Raw genomic sequence first — 18,726 nt, forward strand, 5'->3', positions numbered from 1 at the left:
TTCACATCACACACACACTGCACTCACGCTAAAAAACAAACAACGTTTTACTTTAAAGAGCTCCCATCATGCAAAACTAACCTTTGGAAGCTGTTTGGACAGACATTTGTGTAGTATGGTTTGTATTCAAAGCCATATTAGAGTGGTATAAACACATCAAATATTTTTTTTTTAATATACTGAAATTAAATCAGGATCCAAATCCACTGTGATGTAGCAGTGCAGTCTTCTTTGCACAAAAACTGATTGACAGGCGTGTATTTGCATGTCGTCTTAGTAACGCACATAATCATGTACACAAGACAGGATTTGCAAAGAAACTGTGATTAAAAGTTCCGTTCAAACTATCTGGGTTTTACAAGTTTTTAAAGGGCCATGAAATCCCCCTCTTTTAATTCAAGTATAGATTTTTTATTATTTTTTTTATAAACATTATAAATGAGGAAGACTTCTCTCCTACTGAATACCTGGGCCAGAATGCAGACAGTGGATAGCAGTGCAGCAGGTCAGGTTTTAAACATAGGCGAACACAGCAGCACGAATATAGGCAATGTGTATGAATGGTATTGAACTCATCTGATAAAAAGACAAAGTCCGCCACTCTCCAATTCCCATACAGCTCTCCCGACAAAACTGTTTGCTACACACAAAGAGCTTGGTTGTATTGGCCCATACAGCACCACGGAGGAAAACCATGCAAAAAACCCCGTGGATCATGGAAACAAACACATATGACCAACCCAAGCTCATTCTGGAAACGTAGCCCCGCGGACGTTTCTGGAGACAGCGATTTACGTGGCCGGAGGTACGTAAAGGTTTTTTTGGTTTCTTTCAAACGAACGCCGCGGGGAGGAGGAGGAGCCGGCCGCGGTGGACGACGACCGGGATCGAGTCCGGGGAACAGCAGGTTCCGGAAATCAGGTGAGACGAAAAACGGAATCTGAAAAATGAGGGCGAGAATGCGGCGGGATCCGAAAACGCGGTCGAAATCGAAGACGAGGGCTTTTGCTTTTTTTTTTTTTTTCCCCGATCCGGCGGCTTTTCGCACGAGAACGGCGCGGGCGCGAATGCCGCACGCTCCCGAGAGGCGCCCGCCTGAGACGAGAAAAAGCGCGCACAGCGGCCTCTAGCGGATCCGCGAAAACAAAAAAACGCTCGGATACGTACTTCCCGGGACGTAAATCGCGGTCCGCAGAAACGTCCGCGGGGCTACGTTTCCACAATGAGCCCGGGTTGCATATGACCCTTCATGAACAGCTACAGTTGAAACCAGAAGTTTACATACACTGTATAAAAAGGCATATAACCATTTTTTAAAAAGTCAGATGTCAGTCAGCAGAATAATGAGAGAGATATTTTTTTTGAGAAATTGTTATAACTTTTCTTGAAAGTCAAGTGTATATACAATAAGATCATTATGCCTCTGAAAAAGCTCAGATGATGGTGTCAAGGTTTTGGAAGTTTCTGATTGGCTAATTGACAACATTTGAGTTAATTTCCAGACTCAACTGTAAAATTGTATTTAAGAAAAACCTCAAACACTGCTTCCTCATGTGACAACATGGGAAAATCAACAAGCCAGAATCAACAAAAAAGCCAGATTACAATTAGCTAAATTACACTGAGAAAAGGAATAATTTTTGGAGTCGTGTCCTGTAGTCTGATGGAACTAAGATTGGACACAGGGGAAAGCTTACAAGTCTAAGAACACCATCCCAACTGAAGTATGGGGGCGGCAGCATCATGTTGTGGGGCTGTTTTGCTGCAGGAGGGACTGGTCCACTTCACAGCATAGATGGCATCATGAAGAAAGAACATTATGTAGAAATACTGAAGCAACATCTCAAGACAACAGGTAAATTTAATCCCCTTTGTCTCGATTTATCCATCAAAAAGGAGCTAAGAATTTAGTGAACTAAATAAACTGGTACATTCAATGCTACGTTAAAAATGAGAAAGAGAATACTATGGTATTGAGATTAAATATACCATGTTTGTTGTACACTAGCATGATGATAAAGCTATATTCTTTAATGAACAAAATAAACTACAGTTTAAAGGTTTTATGGTCAGCGAGATTCGTTTTTTTTTCTTTTTTTTGTTTATAAGTGCATTTCTTGTGCTCTGTATTTCTTTGATGTAACTTCAGTAACACTGTAATGAAGTGAAATGTTATTAAAATAAATGATTTCTATCCTAATACACTGTAAATCGTAATGTCCACAAGATAAAGAAATCAAAGGCATAGTTCACCTAAAAATGGAAATTTACTCACCATTTACTCACCCTCAAGTGGTTCCAAACCTTTATGAGCTTTTTTTTTTATTCTGTTGAACACTAAAGAAGATATTTTAAAAAATAGCTGAACACCTGTAACCATTGACTTCCATAGTAGGAAAAAACAAATAATATTTGATTACAGGTTTCCAACTTTCTTCAAAATATATTTTGTGTTCAACAGAAGAATAAATCGTAATCACCAAATTGCTTTCCGGTTCCTCTTATCTGATTTGATGTTTTGACCATGCTATTTTTTTCCGTAACCTGGTGACAACCAGTACAGCGATGAAACAGCAACATGCCGGCAACATTAAATTATAAGGCTAAAAGAAAAAGTTTGTTTCTGACGTCCTGTAAGCAGACATTTACATGTGAACAACGCAACTAAAAAATGAAGTGATGTTTCGCACAGTTTGCACTCAGTTTGATAAGTCAGCCACCTTTTGTTAAATAATTTTGAACCACAATAAAATACCTAATTTTCCTCTGCTCTTTTTGTTTGCAAAACACTTTAACATTTGTTAGGTATTGAAATTCTAGTCACAGACTTTGTTGACAAATTATTTAAAATCTGCGGCTAAAAAAATAGCTATTAACTTCCCTTTTTCTTTTTTTTTTGGTGGGGCCGGTAAAATTTTGGCAGGGCAAGTAAAAATCTGAACCACTGGCCTGATCGGACCAGTAGAAAAACTCCTTAGCGTTGAACCCTGGACAGACATTTTATGAAGCAACCCAATATCAAATATATCATAACGTTATTAAACTACATTTGATTCTAATCAAATGTAAAACAGCTGTACTGACACCAACTGTTTGTGAATCAAATCATTTATTATGAACCTTAACGTCTTAAAAACTTGTGTTTATTCATTCAGTTGTGACTAAATGTTTGTGCCAATGATACACTTGCATTCCTCCCTCTGTAGTATAGCATTAAATACCTAAATAAATGTCCTATTCAAATCCATTACAACCAAAGCAAGAAGTTTGCATCTCTGCAGATGAACTGCAGCATCTTTGAAGAGACTCCCTAAAACTGAAAGAGGCCACTGCAGCCCAGACACAACAATGGACTCTACCTTCATGACAGCGTTGCCATGGTGACGGCTGCGGCTCTACCTCACGCTTCTGTGTCCCATTTAAAACTGCAACACTGCCGAAACATCGGCGCCAACATCACAAGACCAGCCGCTAACTCAGATTCAACAATCAACAATGAGCTCTGATCCACTAACCTGTAAACCTGAGAGGTACGACTGCAGCAACACCGCTCTCTCTATTACATAACAGTTCCTGCCATCCAAATACCTTAGCTAAATGGTGCAACCTGGGCATAAACATTAAGATTATCAACCTATGTTTAACAAATGAGCCAAAGAATATAGCTTAAGAGTCACCTTTAATATTTAGCTTTAGCTGCAGACTGATAACAGTAAAAGAAAAGCATTTAAAATATGATAAACCACTATTAAAGTGGAGGTAATGATGGTTTATTTACCTCTTAAAAGTGTGCAAAGTGACACATTACAGATCAAAGATGGTCAGTGACACACACACACACACACACACACACACCCTATTATCATCATTTACCTTTCTTCTTGACCATGACCATCAGTGAGAAGTGAAGATGAATCAATAATCAGGTCTAGTGGTGAATCCAGTGATGAGAAATGCAGCATTTAAAAAGCTGAGCAAAAGTTAATCCAGGTAACGTCTATGGGTGAATAACAGAATGCAAGATGATTGAGAGAAAGCTTAAAGGTCTCCTAAAGACAAGAGGCAGCCCCGGCGTGTGCCTGTTCCCCTGTACCCCGGCGTCTCCTCCTCCGTCTGTCTGTCCCATCCCCCTTTTCTGTCTCATTAATGTGAGGACTCGCCCCTCTTCTGCTGCAGTCTGGAGTTTGCCAGCACTGACAAGCAGGTTTTATGAATACAGCTGCCAATTTAAAGCTTAAACGAGAATGAAATGGAGTGTGTGGTTCACGCTCAAAGGGAAACGGTTTTGTGTGTGTTGTGTTTTCATATATATGTATATGACAGTGATGCTACAAATTCTACAGCAAGTCCACAAGTTCACGCTACATATAATCAGCTGCTTGATTATGTGTATTTATACAGTCAAGCCTGAAATGATTCATACCCCAGGGCTATATACACACCTGTATATACAGCGAGGTGCAAAAAAAGGTGCCAACATTAAACAGCCCAGGCTTAGTCTGAAAATGTACTGATATACACATTTCTGGAGAGCGCCAAAATTTTTGCAGTTTTTGATTTTGCGAAACCACCAGAGGTCGCTGTCTGTGCTTTTTCAGATCTCAAATTTAGCAAGTGCCATTCACGCCAAATTTAGCAAAGTGCCATTCACGCCATCTGTTCCACCAGAGGCCGCTGTCGACTGTCGACTGACTGACCCACCCTTCACCTTCCCTAAACGCAACCAATAGTGTTTTCTAAAGCACAGATTGACCCGCCTATGGAACCAGATTAGTCTCAAAAGAACTTCATGCAAAAGACACAATGTACACATGCGTAGCCAAATTCACGTGCATAAAACCAAATTCACGTGCGCAAAATATTTATTTATATTCACAAAAAAATTTCACGTGCACAAAATAAAAATACATTTTCATAAAATACTTTTCACAAATGCAAAACACCATTTGCAAATGTATAAGAGTGTACAAAAAGTTTTGAATGTTTAAAACTTGTGAGTTCATCCTGAATGAGAATGTGCAAATCCTCTTTCACGTACGACTCCCCCTGGATACTTGTGTGTGTATTTTTGAGACTTTCCTGCCAGAGTCAGGACTACTCGTACCTTTCAGCCAATCAGATGAGAGCTGTATTCAATGAAACCAACTCTGCACTTCTTTTGCGCAGACAGTTCCTCTCCAGCATGGCGAAGGGAGAAAATTTTTTTTTTTTAATTTATTCATTTATTTGACTATATCCTCACTCTTTTTATCCATTATTTTGCCGCAGCTCCGCTCTTCTTATTTATTGTCTCGTAACCCCATGAGCAACATGTATCCTGCAGGGTAATCATAAGTATCATTCCGGTCACATTAGTATCACAGTGCCATTGTGGTCCAGTGGTCAGTGTGTTGGGTTAACATGCCCTTAGACCTGTGTTTGAACCTTACCTGTGTTGATATCTTTTTTTTTATCTTTATTGTTAAGACATATAAAACTGTAAGGTTGTTGAACATTTGAAGTTCTAAAGCAGCTGTTTTCTTGAAAAAGACGTGATAGTGTCATTAGAAACTGAATGAAACTGAAAAAAAAGATATTTACTCAGGTGAGGATCTTTATTTTTTTTCAGTTTCATTTTTTTTTTGTGAATATAAATAAATATTTTACGCACGTGAATTTGGTTTTATGCACTTGAATTTGGCTACGCATGTGTACATCGTGTCTTTTGCGTGAATTTCTTTTGAGACTAATCTGGTTCCATACCCGCCCACCTACTTCTCTAAATCCAATCGACAGTTTTAAGAAGCAATACAGAAAAATAAAAGCCCTCGTCTGATTTTTACCACGTGAGTTTACCACATTCTCACCCTGTTATTTACTTGTTTATTTTATTTTTTGGCTTCTGCCTTTGCTTTATCCACTTTCTAGAACTGTTCATCACCTGACTTAAACCCTGTTGTCGTGGTTAACTCCTCTTTGCATCTCAAGTCTGTCGACGTACAAGGCAAGCCACTGGACAAACTGGTAACAATGGTAAAGCCTTTCATATGAAGGTAAGCGGTCAGCTGGAAAACGAGAAAAGGTTATAAAGGTTTTAAAGACAAAATGCAGCCATATGTACTTCTGGCTAGATAACTTGCGTTCTCCAGAAATGTATGTAGGGCTACGTTTTCAGAATGAGCCTATGTTGACATTAAATATGTTGTTTTACTAATGGTATAATGGATGTATGTGACCCTTTACCACAAAACCAGTCATAAGTGTAAATACTTGTAAAATAAATTTTAAATTAGGATTTATCCAAGGTGAATCAATCGGTTTTAAGTTGTATGGTTTGTTAGGATAGAAGTTAGGTTAGAGTTTGATTTATTTTGGTTTAATTGTTGAAGACAATGTTGAAAAGCAGCTGTCTGTCCTAGTTTGAGCTGCTGTTGAGTGCTGTTAGCAATATTGTCTGAATTGATGGAATTGTGAGTGTTGTAAAGTACAGTTTTAATCCATTATGCCATGCCTTCTGAAAAGGACTTTTGATAGTAATAGTTTTCATTTTCGGCATGAAAATGATTTGCTAATTGCAGTGAAATCCAATTTAGGACATACTCTCACTAGGTACAGTTGCCTTGAACTGAACCTCTTTCAACTGGGCCAGGGCCAGCAAATTGAACCATGCCTAGGCCCGATAGCCTAGAGTGACTAAGCCCTTTGAGAAAGAAACCAGCTGATGAAACGCAGACAGTCATGAAATGGCCTTCACAAGGTCCAGACCTGAATATTATAGAGGCTTTATGAACGAACCACTGACATTTGAGGACCTGAAGAGGTGAGCTGAGCAAAGAGACAAAAATACCTTCATAGACAAAAGAGCAGGTAAACATTGAATTATTATTTTCTCCTTCTTATAGTATTGTATTTATGACTTATTTGTCGTGCAATCAACCTTTTGGGCTAGTTGTAGATTTGTTTGGAATAATATTTTGCCAAATTGAACCAAATGAACGAAATGACTCGAAAAAAGATTTGTTGAATGCTAAAAATATGATTCATAGTTATTTTCACAAGAGCACATATTCATTGATTTGTCATCCCATTAACTTTCCCAATAGCACAGACTCTGCACTCGGTGTGTCTCTGCCTTCCTTAGATGACCCTGGAAAAGCTCTTAGCCCTTCACGATAATGTTAGGAAGTAAACGCCTCTCGCCTAATCAATAGACACGGATTGTAAAATATATAATGCCATTTGAAGAAAAAAAATAAATAAATTTAAAAAAAAACACAGGCTGTGTTGTAGCTCTACATAGACAGAAATATATTAAAACAGAGCAAAATAAATCTCAAGAGTACCTAAATTTACTTTTAACTTTAGGTTTGCTAAAGAACAAAAACCATTGTGTAAATGTTACATAACGACAATGAAAACATATTATTTTTAGAATCAGTATTATACTTTAAACATTTTAAGCCTATTATGTGCACAGAAGTTGCATATTATATACTTACAGAGTCCAAAATGTACTCCTTAAAGGGTAAGATAACACAAAACTGAAAATTCTGTTATCATTTACTCACGCTTCACTTTGTGAAGTTTATTCATAAACTAATTTCGAGAGGATCACGTGCTTATGATTGACACGGCTGGCCCCGAGTCAAGCTAATGTACGAACCACCAATCAGACTACTCCTAACCAAGTATAAATAACCAAACACCTTACCTTTAGTCATCTTCGTCTTGAAGAATCCCCCCTTCCACCCCTTCGCCTCCTCTTTTGTCTACAGGGCAGCACGGCGGCCCAGTGGCTAGCACTGCAGCCTCACAGCAAAATGCCTCCAGTTCGGGCATCTACCCAAACGGTCAGCATTTTCGTGTGGAGTTCATGTTCTCCCCGTGCTTGCGTGGGTTTTCCCCGGGTCCTCCGGTTTCCTCCCACACTCCCAAAAACATGAGACTAAGGTAAATTGATTAATCCAAATAAGCACCAAATTTGATTCAATTCTGTCAGCAACGCATCACCTTAGCAACCCTCACGCAGCAAGAGGGAGGGGGGTTCTCGAGATCTACCCGAGCTCAAACTCCCCTCTCGCCCTGCAACGGGAGGGAGCCCCGGGCTCGAGGCTCTCATGAGCTCGGGGCTCTCTCCCGGGACAGCATGCCAAACTAGCTTATTACCAATCATCAGCTAAGTGTGAACTCTTGAAAAACACACACACATATATATATATATATAAAACTCGGGGAAAAAAGGTTTATACATATATATATAACGTGCTGCATTAACACAAACAAGACTCTTATCACGCAATAAAAAATATTGCCGTTAATCTATTCTCAAACTTGGGTTAGGAGCTGGGGTTATTCTACGTAAGCTATGATGACTTTCACCTTGATATTTTAGAGCGGATGTATATCTGACCGGTGAGCCGTCTGATAAAAAAGTGCCCTTCTGAATCAAATCAGCAGGATGCCTGACTTTAACTGCAGTTCACAGTTTCACATTAACTCATGAACATTTCATTCATGCCCCTGTGACAAACTGGGGTATTAGATGCAAATAAGAAGTAAGGACTGGTGAAAACTACTTCTGCGATTCGTGCTTTGTGTGTGTGTGTGTGTGTTTGTGTGTGTGTGTGTGTGTGTGCGGTTCTTTACTGACAGCCATGTCTGTGGATCTTGTTGGAAAATGTGGATGCAGACACAGTGGATAGCAAGAATAATTAATAGTCATGAATAATTAAGAAGCAGGCTCTTCTGATAGGATAAGAAAACTCAGCAATGAATAATAATGAGAAACATCTCTGGACATGCAGATGAGCGCTACATCACTGATTATAATCCCGCCCCAATAATGATTTTAAACCTAAATGAAGAAATTAGCTAACAAAAGCTCAAAATTATCCAGTTTTACAGGTGCTAACGCTGTCTTAACTGATGCTCTACACACACAAATCTGTTAAAATCTCAAAAAAAGTCCTCCAGGATTTCTTGAACCTGACAAGCTGAAATTATTGACTTGATATTTTTCCTATTATAGTAGCAGTAGTAGTAATAGTTAGTATTTTTCTTCAAAATATCTTCTTTTGTGTTTAACAGAATAAATAAACTCGTGAATTTTTGGAATCACTTAAGGGTGAATAAATAGTGAGTACATTTTGGGTGAACTATCCCTTTAAAAAAAGCCAAATGAAGTTACTTTTCCACATCCACCCATGATCGGTTTGTGCAAATCTTTACCAAACAAGATTTTACAAGCAAATGCCAGAAAACCAAAAGGCACTGGATTGAGGAAATCTGCTGGATTTGTCTGATGGTTTGCTTGTAATACTTTCTGCAAAGCCTTTTTGGTTGTGTCAAACACACTTGTGGAAATTTGTAGTTGCATAAAGCTCATTTTCAAAAAGCAGAAACAATTATTTGTTGACATGTGTGCACTGATTAATACATTGCATAATGTTTTCCCCCCACCTCTCATGCACACATACGTTTTTTGTGTCAAGATGTTTCCTGGCGCTAGACGAGCACGACCTCTCAATTAGCATAATGAATTACTTCCATCCCATTAATAGCACACAATCCCTTTTTAGCAGCTGAGATATTCACTTTCATAATCTGCTTTAGCTCATCTACACTCAGTGGAGATTCACAGAGCATCGCTAACATGACAGAAGCGTTTCAAGTGAATGGGACAAAAGTCAACAAGCCATAAAACTTCTTTTTGGAAGGGATGGTCTCATTCATATTCTGAAACAAATTGTACATTTTGTGCATTTGCATAGACCCTAACTTGAGTAAAAGAAAAAAAAGTGTTCAACCATAAGAGAAAATGCTTTTTTCTCAAATATTAGAATAGTGTCCATTACTTAAATAATAATAATTAAATAAATAATTAACTTTAATAATTATATAAATAAATAAACATACATTATAAATATATAAAATTATATATATATATATATATATATATATATATATATATATATATATATATATATATATATATACACATTGCACTGCTACTCATGTGATATTGCTAATATATATATATATATATATATATATATATATATATATATATATATATATATATATATATATATATATATCATTAGAATTTTAAGTAAATATCTTGTTCCATGACAATAATTTGTAATTGTCCTTTCATAAATACATCAAAACATAATTTTAGATTAGTAAGATGCATTGTTGGCAGTTCATTCCGCTGTGGCGACCCCTGATAAATAAGGGACTAAGCCGAAGGAAAATTAATGAATGAACATGCAATGTTAAGAACTTAATTTGGAAAACGTTATAGGTGACATCCTCTGTATTTAATTTTTTTTTACACTCATATTCTAGATTTTTAAGTACTTTTATTTTAGCCAATGTTGTCCTATGCTAACAATAATATACATCAATGGAAAGCTTTTTACATTTTTACAGCTTTCAGGTGTTGTATAAATTGCAATTTTCATAACTTATGACATATTTCACATATATAAATGGTCAAGGGTCACATATTTAAATTAACTGAATTTTAAATAATGGTATAAACTGTACATCATTTTGCAAAACAATTCTGCTTGAGTAAAGATAGAAGAAAGAAAATATCTTATACACTTTACATAAGAAAACATAAGAATACTAATGAGACCGTAATGGAGACAAAGACACAACTACTAAGTTTTTCAAAAACAATTTCATTGCTCACCATTATCACTATAAAAGCAAGCCTAAATGACACCCAGGCAATATTTATATGCAAGAAGCAAGAGGTGTGTGTGATGTCAGTTTTAAGTACTTTAAATATTCATACCAGGCGTGAGGCTCTCTGTCATATAATAATCATCAGGATTGATGAACGGCAGCTGTTGCTTCACTGACTGTTTGGGGATCAGATACAGCACTTCTGCCACTCGTCCGTCCTCGATGACTGACATTCGCTTGACGGAGTGTGCGCGCTTGATGCGAGTGCGATTTACATGCTGACTGCGCCCCGATCCACACAGCTTCCCTAGGCTGTTTAAAGTCGGAAGAGATGGCATGGACACGGCACACAATTAGTCCTCAAAATATGACCAAAACACTTCAAAATAAAATGGGAAGTCCTTAAGAGGTCTTTGGCCAAAGCCTCTGATTCTTCGGGTCAACCAGTCTTAGATCTTGTTACTCCTGGTTAAAAGGTTGCCAGATTGTGTCCCGATCTACACAACTTCCCCAGGCTGTTCAATGTGGGAAGGGATGGCGTGGACACAGTGCACGATTAGTTCTCAAAATGTGACCAAAACACTCCCAAAAATGGTCAAATCTTGAAGTATTGACCAATGAGAGGTCAAAACGTCTGATTCCTTAGGCCAACAAACCTTAGATCTTGCTTGTACTGGTTAATATGTTGGCAGATTGCGTGTTGATCTACACAGCTTCCCCTGGCTGTTCAAAGTGGGAAGGGACAGCATCAAAATGTGACCAAAAACACTCCAGACAATAGGAGGTCTTTGGCCAAAATGTCAACCTGAAAACTTTTGATCCTGCAGGTCAACCAATCATCGATCTTGTTAGTACTGGTTAAAAGGTTGCCAGATTGCATCCTGATCTACAAAAGCTTCCTTAGACCTTTCAAAGTGGTTAGAGATGGCATGAACACGGCGCAGGATTAGTTCTTAAAATATGACTAAAAACACTGCAAATAAGGGTGAAATCTTGAAGAATTGATACATGAGAAGTTAAAACATCAAGCTAAAAACCTCTGATGCATGATTAGTTCTCGAAATGTGACCAAAAACACTCCTAATAAATAGGAGGTCTTTGAGACGTCAACCTGAAAAACCTCTGATTCTTCAGAGGAAGGAGTCTTAGATCAAGATTGTCCTGGTTAAAAGGTTGCCAGATTGTGTCCCAATCCACACAGATTCCTTAGACCTTTCAAAATGAGAAGGGACGGCATGGACACAGCACACTATTACTCCTCAAAATGTAATGAAAACACTCGAAAGAATGGTCAAATCTTGAAGTATTGACCATTGAGAGGTCAAAACGTCAACCAGAAAAACCTCCGATTCTTCAGGTTAACCAACCTTAGATCTTGCTTGTCTTGGTTAAAAGGTTGCCAGATTGTGTCCTGATCTACACAGCATCTCCAGGCTAATCAAAGAGGTTTTGTCCTCAAAATATGACCAAAAACACTTAGTTTTTTGAGAGGTCTTTAGCCAAAACGTCAACCCGAAAAACCTCTGATTCTTCAGGTCAATTAATCTTAGATCTTGTTATTCCTGGTTTAAAAGGTTGCCCGATTGTGTTTCAATCCACACAGCTTCCGCTGGTTATTCAAAGTGGTTTAGTCCTCAAATTGTTACCAAAAACACTCAAAAAAATGGTGAAATGTTGAAGTTGTGACTAATGAGAGGTCAAAATGTCAATCTGAAAAACCTCTGATTCTTTAGGTCAACCAGTAATAGATCTTGCTCGTCCTGGTTTAAATGGTTGCCAGATTGTATCCCAATCCACACAGCTTCCGCAGGTTATTCAAAGTGGTTTAGTCCTCAAATTGTGATCTAGAACACGCTAAAAAAAATGGTGAAATGTTGAAGTATATTGAACAATTAGAAGTCAAAAGGTCAAACCTGAAAAACCTCTGTTTCTTCAGGTCAACCAGTGTTAGATCTTGCTCGTCCTGGTTTAATGGTTGCCAGATTGTGTCCTGATCCACACAGCTTCCGCAGGTTTTTAAAAGTTTTTTAGTCCTCAAATTGTGATCAAAAACATTTGGGTGAAATGTTGAAGAATAGACCAATGAGAGGTCAAAAAACGTCAACCTGAAAAACCTCTAATTCTTCAGGTCAAGGAATCGTGAATTTTGCTTGTCCTGGTTAAAAGGTTGGCAGATTGCGTTGCGATCCACACAGCTTCCCCAGGCTGTTCAAAGTGGGAAGGGACATGGAGCACAATTAGTCCTCAAAATGTAACCAAAAACACTCTAAAAACTGGGAGGTTTTTGCGAGGTCTTTGGCCAAAACATCATCCCGAAAAACCTCTGATTCTTTAGCTCAACGAATTATAGATCTTGCTAGTCCTGGTTTAAAAGGTTTTTCATACTGTGTCTCGATCCACACAGCTTCAGCAGGCTACTCAAAGTGGTTTAGTCCTTAAAATATAACCAAAAAAAAACTCCAAATAAGCGTCAAATGTTGAAGTATTGACCAATGAGAGACCTCTGATTCTTCAGGTCACGGAATCGTAGATCTTGCTAGTCCTGGTTAAAAAGGTTGCCAGATATAACGCTCCTCACTTGAAAGACAACACCTCTTCTTTAGGTGATGACTACAAATGAACTCTATGCCGGAGTGTAAAGTATAAGAAGTGGCTGGAATATCTCCTCGGCATCTCCCAAGAGGATTAACCCTGACGTCTACACTATACGATTATCTCTTGGACACGACTAGATCATGCCACCAGAGCTGCCGCACAAGCCGCTTGAGGAGACTAGTTTAATGACACAACTAAAAATATACTGTGCTCTGTGGCTAAATCAAGAATGCTCATCACTGAGACAATTAACAAGTCCTTATTTGCACCATTTGAGTCTTAATTTAGACACAAAGTCTGTTTTTTGCGAATTAAAACAGTGCGCAAGATTAGCTGCAAATCTGGGCAGAGATGCAGGTCTGCGGTAATCCTGCAAAACTCCTGTAAATCTTTAAATCGCTGGATTTTCTTGTTTGGCCGAAGAAATGGCATCAGAATGAAAAAAATAATAATTATGTAATGATGAGGGGGGAAAAGACCCCTATTGCAGAAATAATATACAGTCTTTATATTAAATCCATAATTAGGTCTTAAATACATCATTTTGGACATGCCACTTTTGTTAAAATGTAAATAAAAGCTGATAATTTTTTTCATTTTCTTTAATGATGGCTCTTGTACATCGTCTTATTATCTTTTGGGAGATGCCTGTGTCATAACAGGTGTCCTGACATTTTATCCTATCCATCAGATCACGCTACCAACACTGTATTTGAAGGGTTCTGAGGTTGGGGTTAGAGATTAGGTAGGTTAGGGCGATGTTACAGCTTCATATCACACTACTTCACATTAAAATTTACACTGGTAGCAAAATGTGATGGCTAGCATATTGCGTCATCAAATTGTGCTACCTACTTTTTGAATGGGAGGTAGGACAATCTGACAGGGTCGGACAAATCAACAAAACACCAATCAAAAAAACTAAAAAAAAACTTGCTGGTTGAATAAAAGAAACTTTAACTCAGAAGCCAGGGGTATGAACATATCAACACTCACTGGCCTCTTTATTACGCACATGTCCTTTTTTCTCTTGGATTAAAAGTGCCCTTCAAAAATGAACTAAAGTGCCCCCCGCTCTTGAGTTTGCAACCGTCTACCAGGTTTTAGGTTTTCTCAGAACATTGATCTGCAGCCAACAAATCTGCAGCAACTGCGTGATGCTATCATGTCAATATGGATCAAAATCTCTGAGGAATATTTCCAGTACCTTGTTGAATCTATGCCACAAAGGATTAAGGCAGTTCTGAAGGCAAAAGGGGGTCCAACCAGGTACTAATAAGGTGGTGTACCTAATAAAGTGGCTGGTAAGTTTTTTTTTTTTTAAATATACATTATATCCATAGAGAGTCTGAATTCTTGAGGAATGCAATTTGTAATATATACAAGTACTGAAAAATATGATTTGAATATTTCCAAACTGCATATTTATAAAGGGATAGTTCACCCAGAAATGTAATTTACTTCCTCTTGACTTGCTTCAAACCACAGAAAATGTCTTGAAGAATGTTTTAAATCAGTAACCGTTGACATCCATAGTAGGAAAAACAAATACTATGGGAGTCAATGGTTAGAGGTAGGGCTGCACGATATTAGACAAATCTGACATTGTAATATTTTGTTCTGCTGAGATATAAATTGCCATTTTCCCAGTGATGGATTGCGGCTGGAAGGGCGTAAAACGTATGCTGGATAAGTTGGCGGTTCGTTCCGCTGTGGCGACCTCACATTGATAAAGGGACTAAGCTGAAAAGAAAATGAATGAATAAATGAATATACAGTTTTGCCATATGAAAACAATTTCAGCAGATGGTTTGTGAAATAAAATAATTCTTTTAGATTATTTGGGTTGATTTTGTAATTGTGTGATTCATGTCTAAAAATAAAAGTGCATGAATAATTACAACAGAGCAAAGAAAAAAGTCAAGTAAGCAATTATTTATATATTTAAGAGTCAAACAGTATTTAAATACAGAAATTTAATGTCAAATAGCACTGTGTAGTCTTCATTGTATTAATAAATCAGTCAAATTTCTCTACATTAAAGTTTCAATTGCTTTACATTGTGTCCGAATGCTTTACGCTTTCTTAAAATGCCTTTAAAACACTTGCAAATGATAAAGATTAACACTGTTATGGTTATACGTTGCAATGACTCCACAAATCTCATGTAAACTCAATTGTTGACATTGCGATATCGATGCTGAAACCATATATTTAGAGGTTTTCAACATTCTTCAAAATATCTTCTTTTTTAAACAGAACAGATAAACTTAAACTGGTTGTGAACAAGTCAAGGGTGTGTAAATGAAGATTTTCTTTTCATTTGGGGGTGAACTATCTCTTTAATTTAGACTAATCTGCTTTTCATTTGCAATTATGAAATTTAAAGCCAGTTCATTTTATTTAGTGACGATGGCATAAAAAATCCAATCACTGTAGCTTAATTAATGTGAGACAGACGTTCATTGACTGTTACAAATTTACAAATCCCTACCACACCTTTGCATTTGTTCCTTCATCCCTAGAGGATAGAGGTGAGAACATATGGGCATCCACAGACAATGGGACTCGCCTTTCTGACTGAGGGCAAAAAAACTGTTAAGGTTATGGGGATTGTTTGTTAAACATACAGTGCATCTATTTATTATCCAGCCACTGAAATAAGACAGACCCAGCAGTTTGATATTATATTAATTTTCTAGGGAATATATTTAAAATCCAGATAGGACTTAATTTATTTTGACCTTGATCAAAAAATGTAATCGCAGCTAAATTTCCTGCTGTGCTGCCTGGTGACCTTTCATTATGCATTTTGGGGCTTTCTGCCAATTCTAGCAAGAATAAAAGCTGGAGGGAACTGGAAGTCAGTGCTGCCCTTCAGCTAAAATAAATAATAAATAAATAATTATGATTATCAATAATAAACATTATAGTGTTATTATTATTATTATTATTATCAATAATAATAATAATAATAATAATAATAATAATAATAATAATAATTGTGTATGTATGTATTTATTTATTTAATAAGTGTTTTAAGTTAGTGTATTTAATAAGTGTATTTAATTAGTGTTATAAATAATAATAATAACAATAATAAAATAATAATAATAATAATAATAAAATAATAATAACATTAATCATCATAGGTTTGCTGAGATTATATTTATATTACTAGAATGACAGATGATTTTCTGTTCTTTTGCTGTTTACTCACTTGCCCTTCAGCTACAATAAATAAATAAATAAATAAATATTATTATCAATAATAATAATACTTTTTGTATTCATTTATTTATTTAATAATTATTATTAGTGTTCTGAATAATAACAATAATTATTATTATATTAAGCAAATAAATATTTAAAGGTATTTATATACCTTTTTTTTAAAGAAATATATTAAACTATCATCTTCTCCCTAGAAAAATTAAACAATAAACCTACTTAAAAATGAAAAAAAAACATTTTCTTATGCTATGAGAGAAGCAGATGCAAGAGAAAGTCATGTGTTAAAAATACCACAGTGCAGAAAAACTGATTCTAATCTATGATACTCTGTTCTTCAGCTGTTTATTTTCACTATAATGGACTATTTCTCTAGAGAGGGATGGGACTGAATGAGTTAAAAAAGGATTAATAAAAGTAATAATGTAAAAATAAGATGATAAATGCACATGAAAGAAACATTATAAATAATATTTGGAAATTCTGGACACACATATTTTCACATAAGTGCAAATAAAACATCAAAAAGGCTCACACTTACTTCAATGTATAAATAATAATGATATAATTTTAGCTGAAATACATAATACAGAAATTAAACCCGCAATGACAAACAGGCATACAGCACAGTAACCATGATGTAATGTTTGCAGAGTCATTTACAGTGATTTTAAAAGCAGCTTAACCAATCAGAATCAAGGACCGGTTTAGTAATATAACATTAAATATTACGAAATGCATAACTCCCCCGAATAAACTCCATACTGATTATATAAACCGATTTGAATGACATGACAAGACATCCAAATTCAAACTAGAAAACTAATCACATCTGAAAAGTGCTTTAGTCGCAGTCGAAAATTCACTAAACAATGACAAATTCTGAAGGAAAGCACTGAACCTTTCGCTTTTATGAAATTACATGCTAAAAAATCTGATTAAACAGACATGCGTCCCAGTGACAGACCCAACGGAGGGTCTTTCTGCACTCTCAGATGCATTAGAGAGGGAGTGAATCAGCAGTTTATACTATTAAGACAGACCCAGGCTCCGTTCCAAACCATATAGAGATGCCTACGCAAGCAGGAATTAAAAAAGGGTTCTTGAAAAAGGAAATTAGCATGCTTTCCAAGACAACAAAACTGCTTCTTTGTACTTGTCCTTCACAGAGAAGGTCATTACATAATATAATGCAACAATTCTACTCGAAACATTTATAAAGGACACTTTACTGTATATCGAGACTACACTGCTCTATTTTTTTACTTGCAATTTTGACTTTTTAAAGTTTGATTTTTTCCTTGCCTAGCAGAAATGGGTTTCCATATGATATTCATTCATTCATTTTCTTTTCGGCTTAGTCTTTTTTATTAATCTGGCGAATGAACAGCCAATTTATCCAGCATTTGGTTTACACAGTGGATGCCCTTCCAGTCGCAACCCATCACTGGGAAACATCCATACACACTCATTCACACACATACACTACGGACAATTTAGCCTACCCAATTCACCTGTACCACATGTCTTTGGACTTTGAGGGAAACCGGAGCACCCTGAGGAAACCCAAGTGATCACAGGGAGAACATGCAAACTCCACACAGAAACACCATTTGACCCAGCCGAGGCTCGAACCAGCAACCTTCTAGCTGTGAGAACGTGCTACCCACTGCGTCACCGTGCAGCTCATATGATATTTATATAATATCAAGAATAGAATATTATAATCAACGCATCTGCAAGTTTGCTTGGGTGCATGCAACAAATATGTCATAAAAATGTCACAATTAGGATTTAGTGAGTTCAAATTAAGCCCCACTAAGGAAGAAATCCTAGAACCGCCCCTCTAAAGCACATATGTCATAATAAATGTTTGCGTATGAAGAGTTCAGATGCAAAAACCTCTAAACGCAGTCTGAATTTTTTCCAGGAAAATTGACCTTGGTCAAAACCAAAATATTGTCTAAAGTGACATTTATGAAAAAAAAGGTTATTTTATGTACCAGCTAATAACCTCATAATTACATATAAAATGAATCTTCTGAACCGAATCAGAGTATCCTGATAGAAAATGCTCATCTACAAGAAAAGAGGTCAGATGGATTTAGAGGGTTTTGGATCTGAACTCTGCATATCTTTTTAAGTGAACTTCTTTTTGGTGAACTTCTCTTCGGTCTCATGATTTTGACTTTATAAGTCATAATTTTGACATCTCATAATTTC

General features: G+C 36.6%; 1 protein-coding gene across 51 annotated transcripts in view; it reads right to left on the minus strand.

The window, feature by feature from the left end:
* ablim1a (actin binding LIM protein 1a) overlaps positions 1 to 18,726 on the minus strand; it is a 110,724-nt gene that overhangs the window by 81,285 nt on the left and 10,713 nt on the right. For 15 of the 51 annotated variants that reach the window (XR_015504869.1, XR_015504859.1, XR_015504857.1 and 12 more), the window contains exon 1: positions 3,874 to 4,077. Coding sequence is in view for 2 of the 21 variants with exons in the window: in XM_087277247.1 (XP_087133373.1) it covers positions 3,874 to 3,895 (22 nt within the window). In the remaining 19 variants the exon portion in view is untranslated. 51 annotated transcript variants of the gene reach the window in all.

This window comes from Danio rerio, chromosome 13 (genome assembly GCF_052040795.2).
Source record: "Danio rerio strain M-AB ecotype USA chromosome 13, GRCz13ab, whole genome shotgun sequence".
NCBI lineage: Eukaryota > Metazoa > Chordata > Actinopteri > Cypriniformes > Danionidae > Danio > Danio rerio.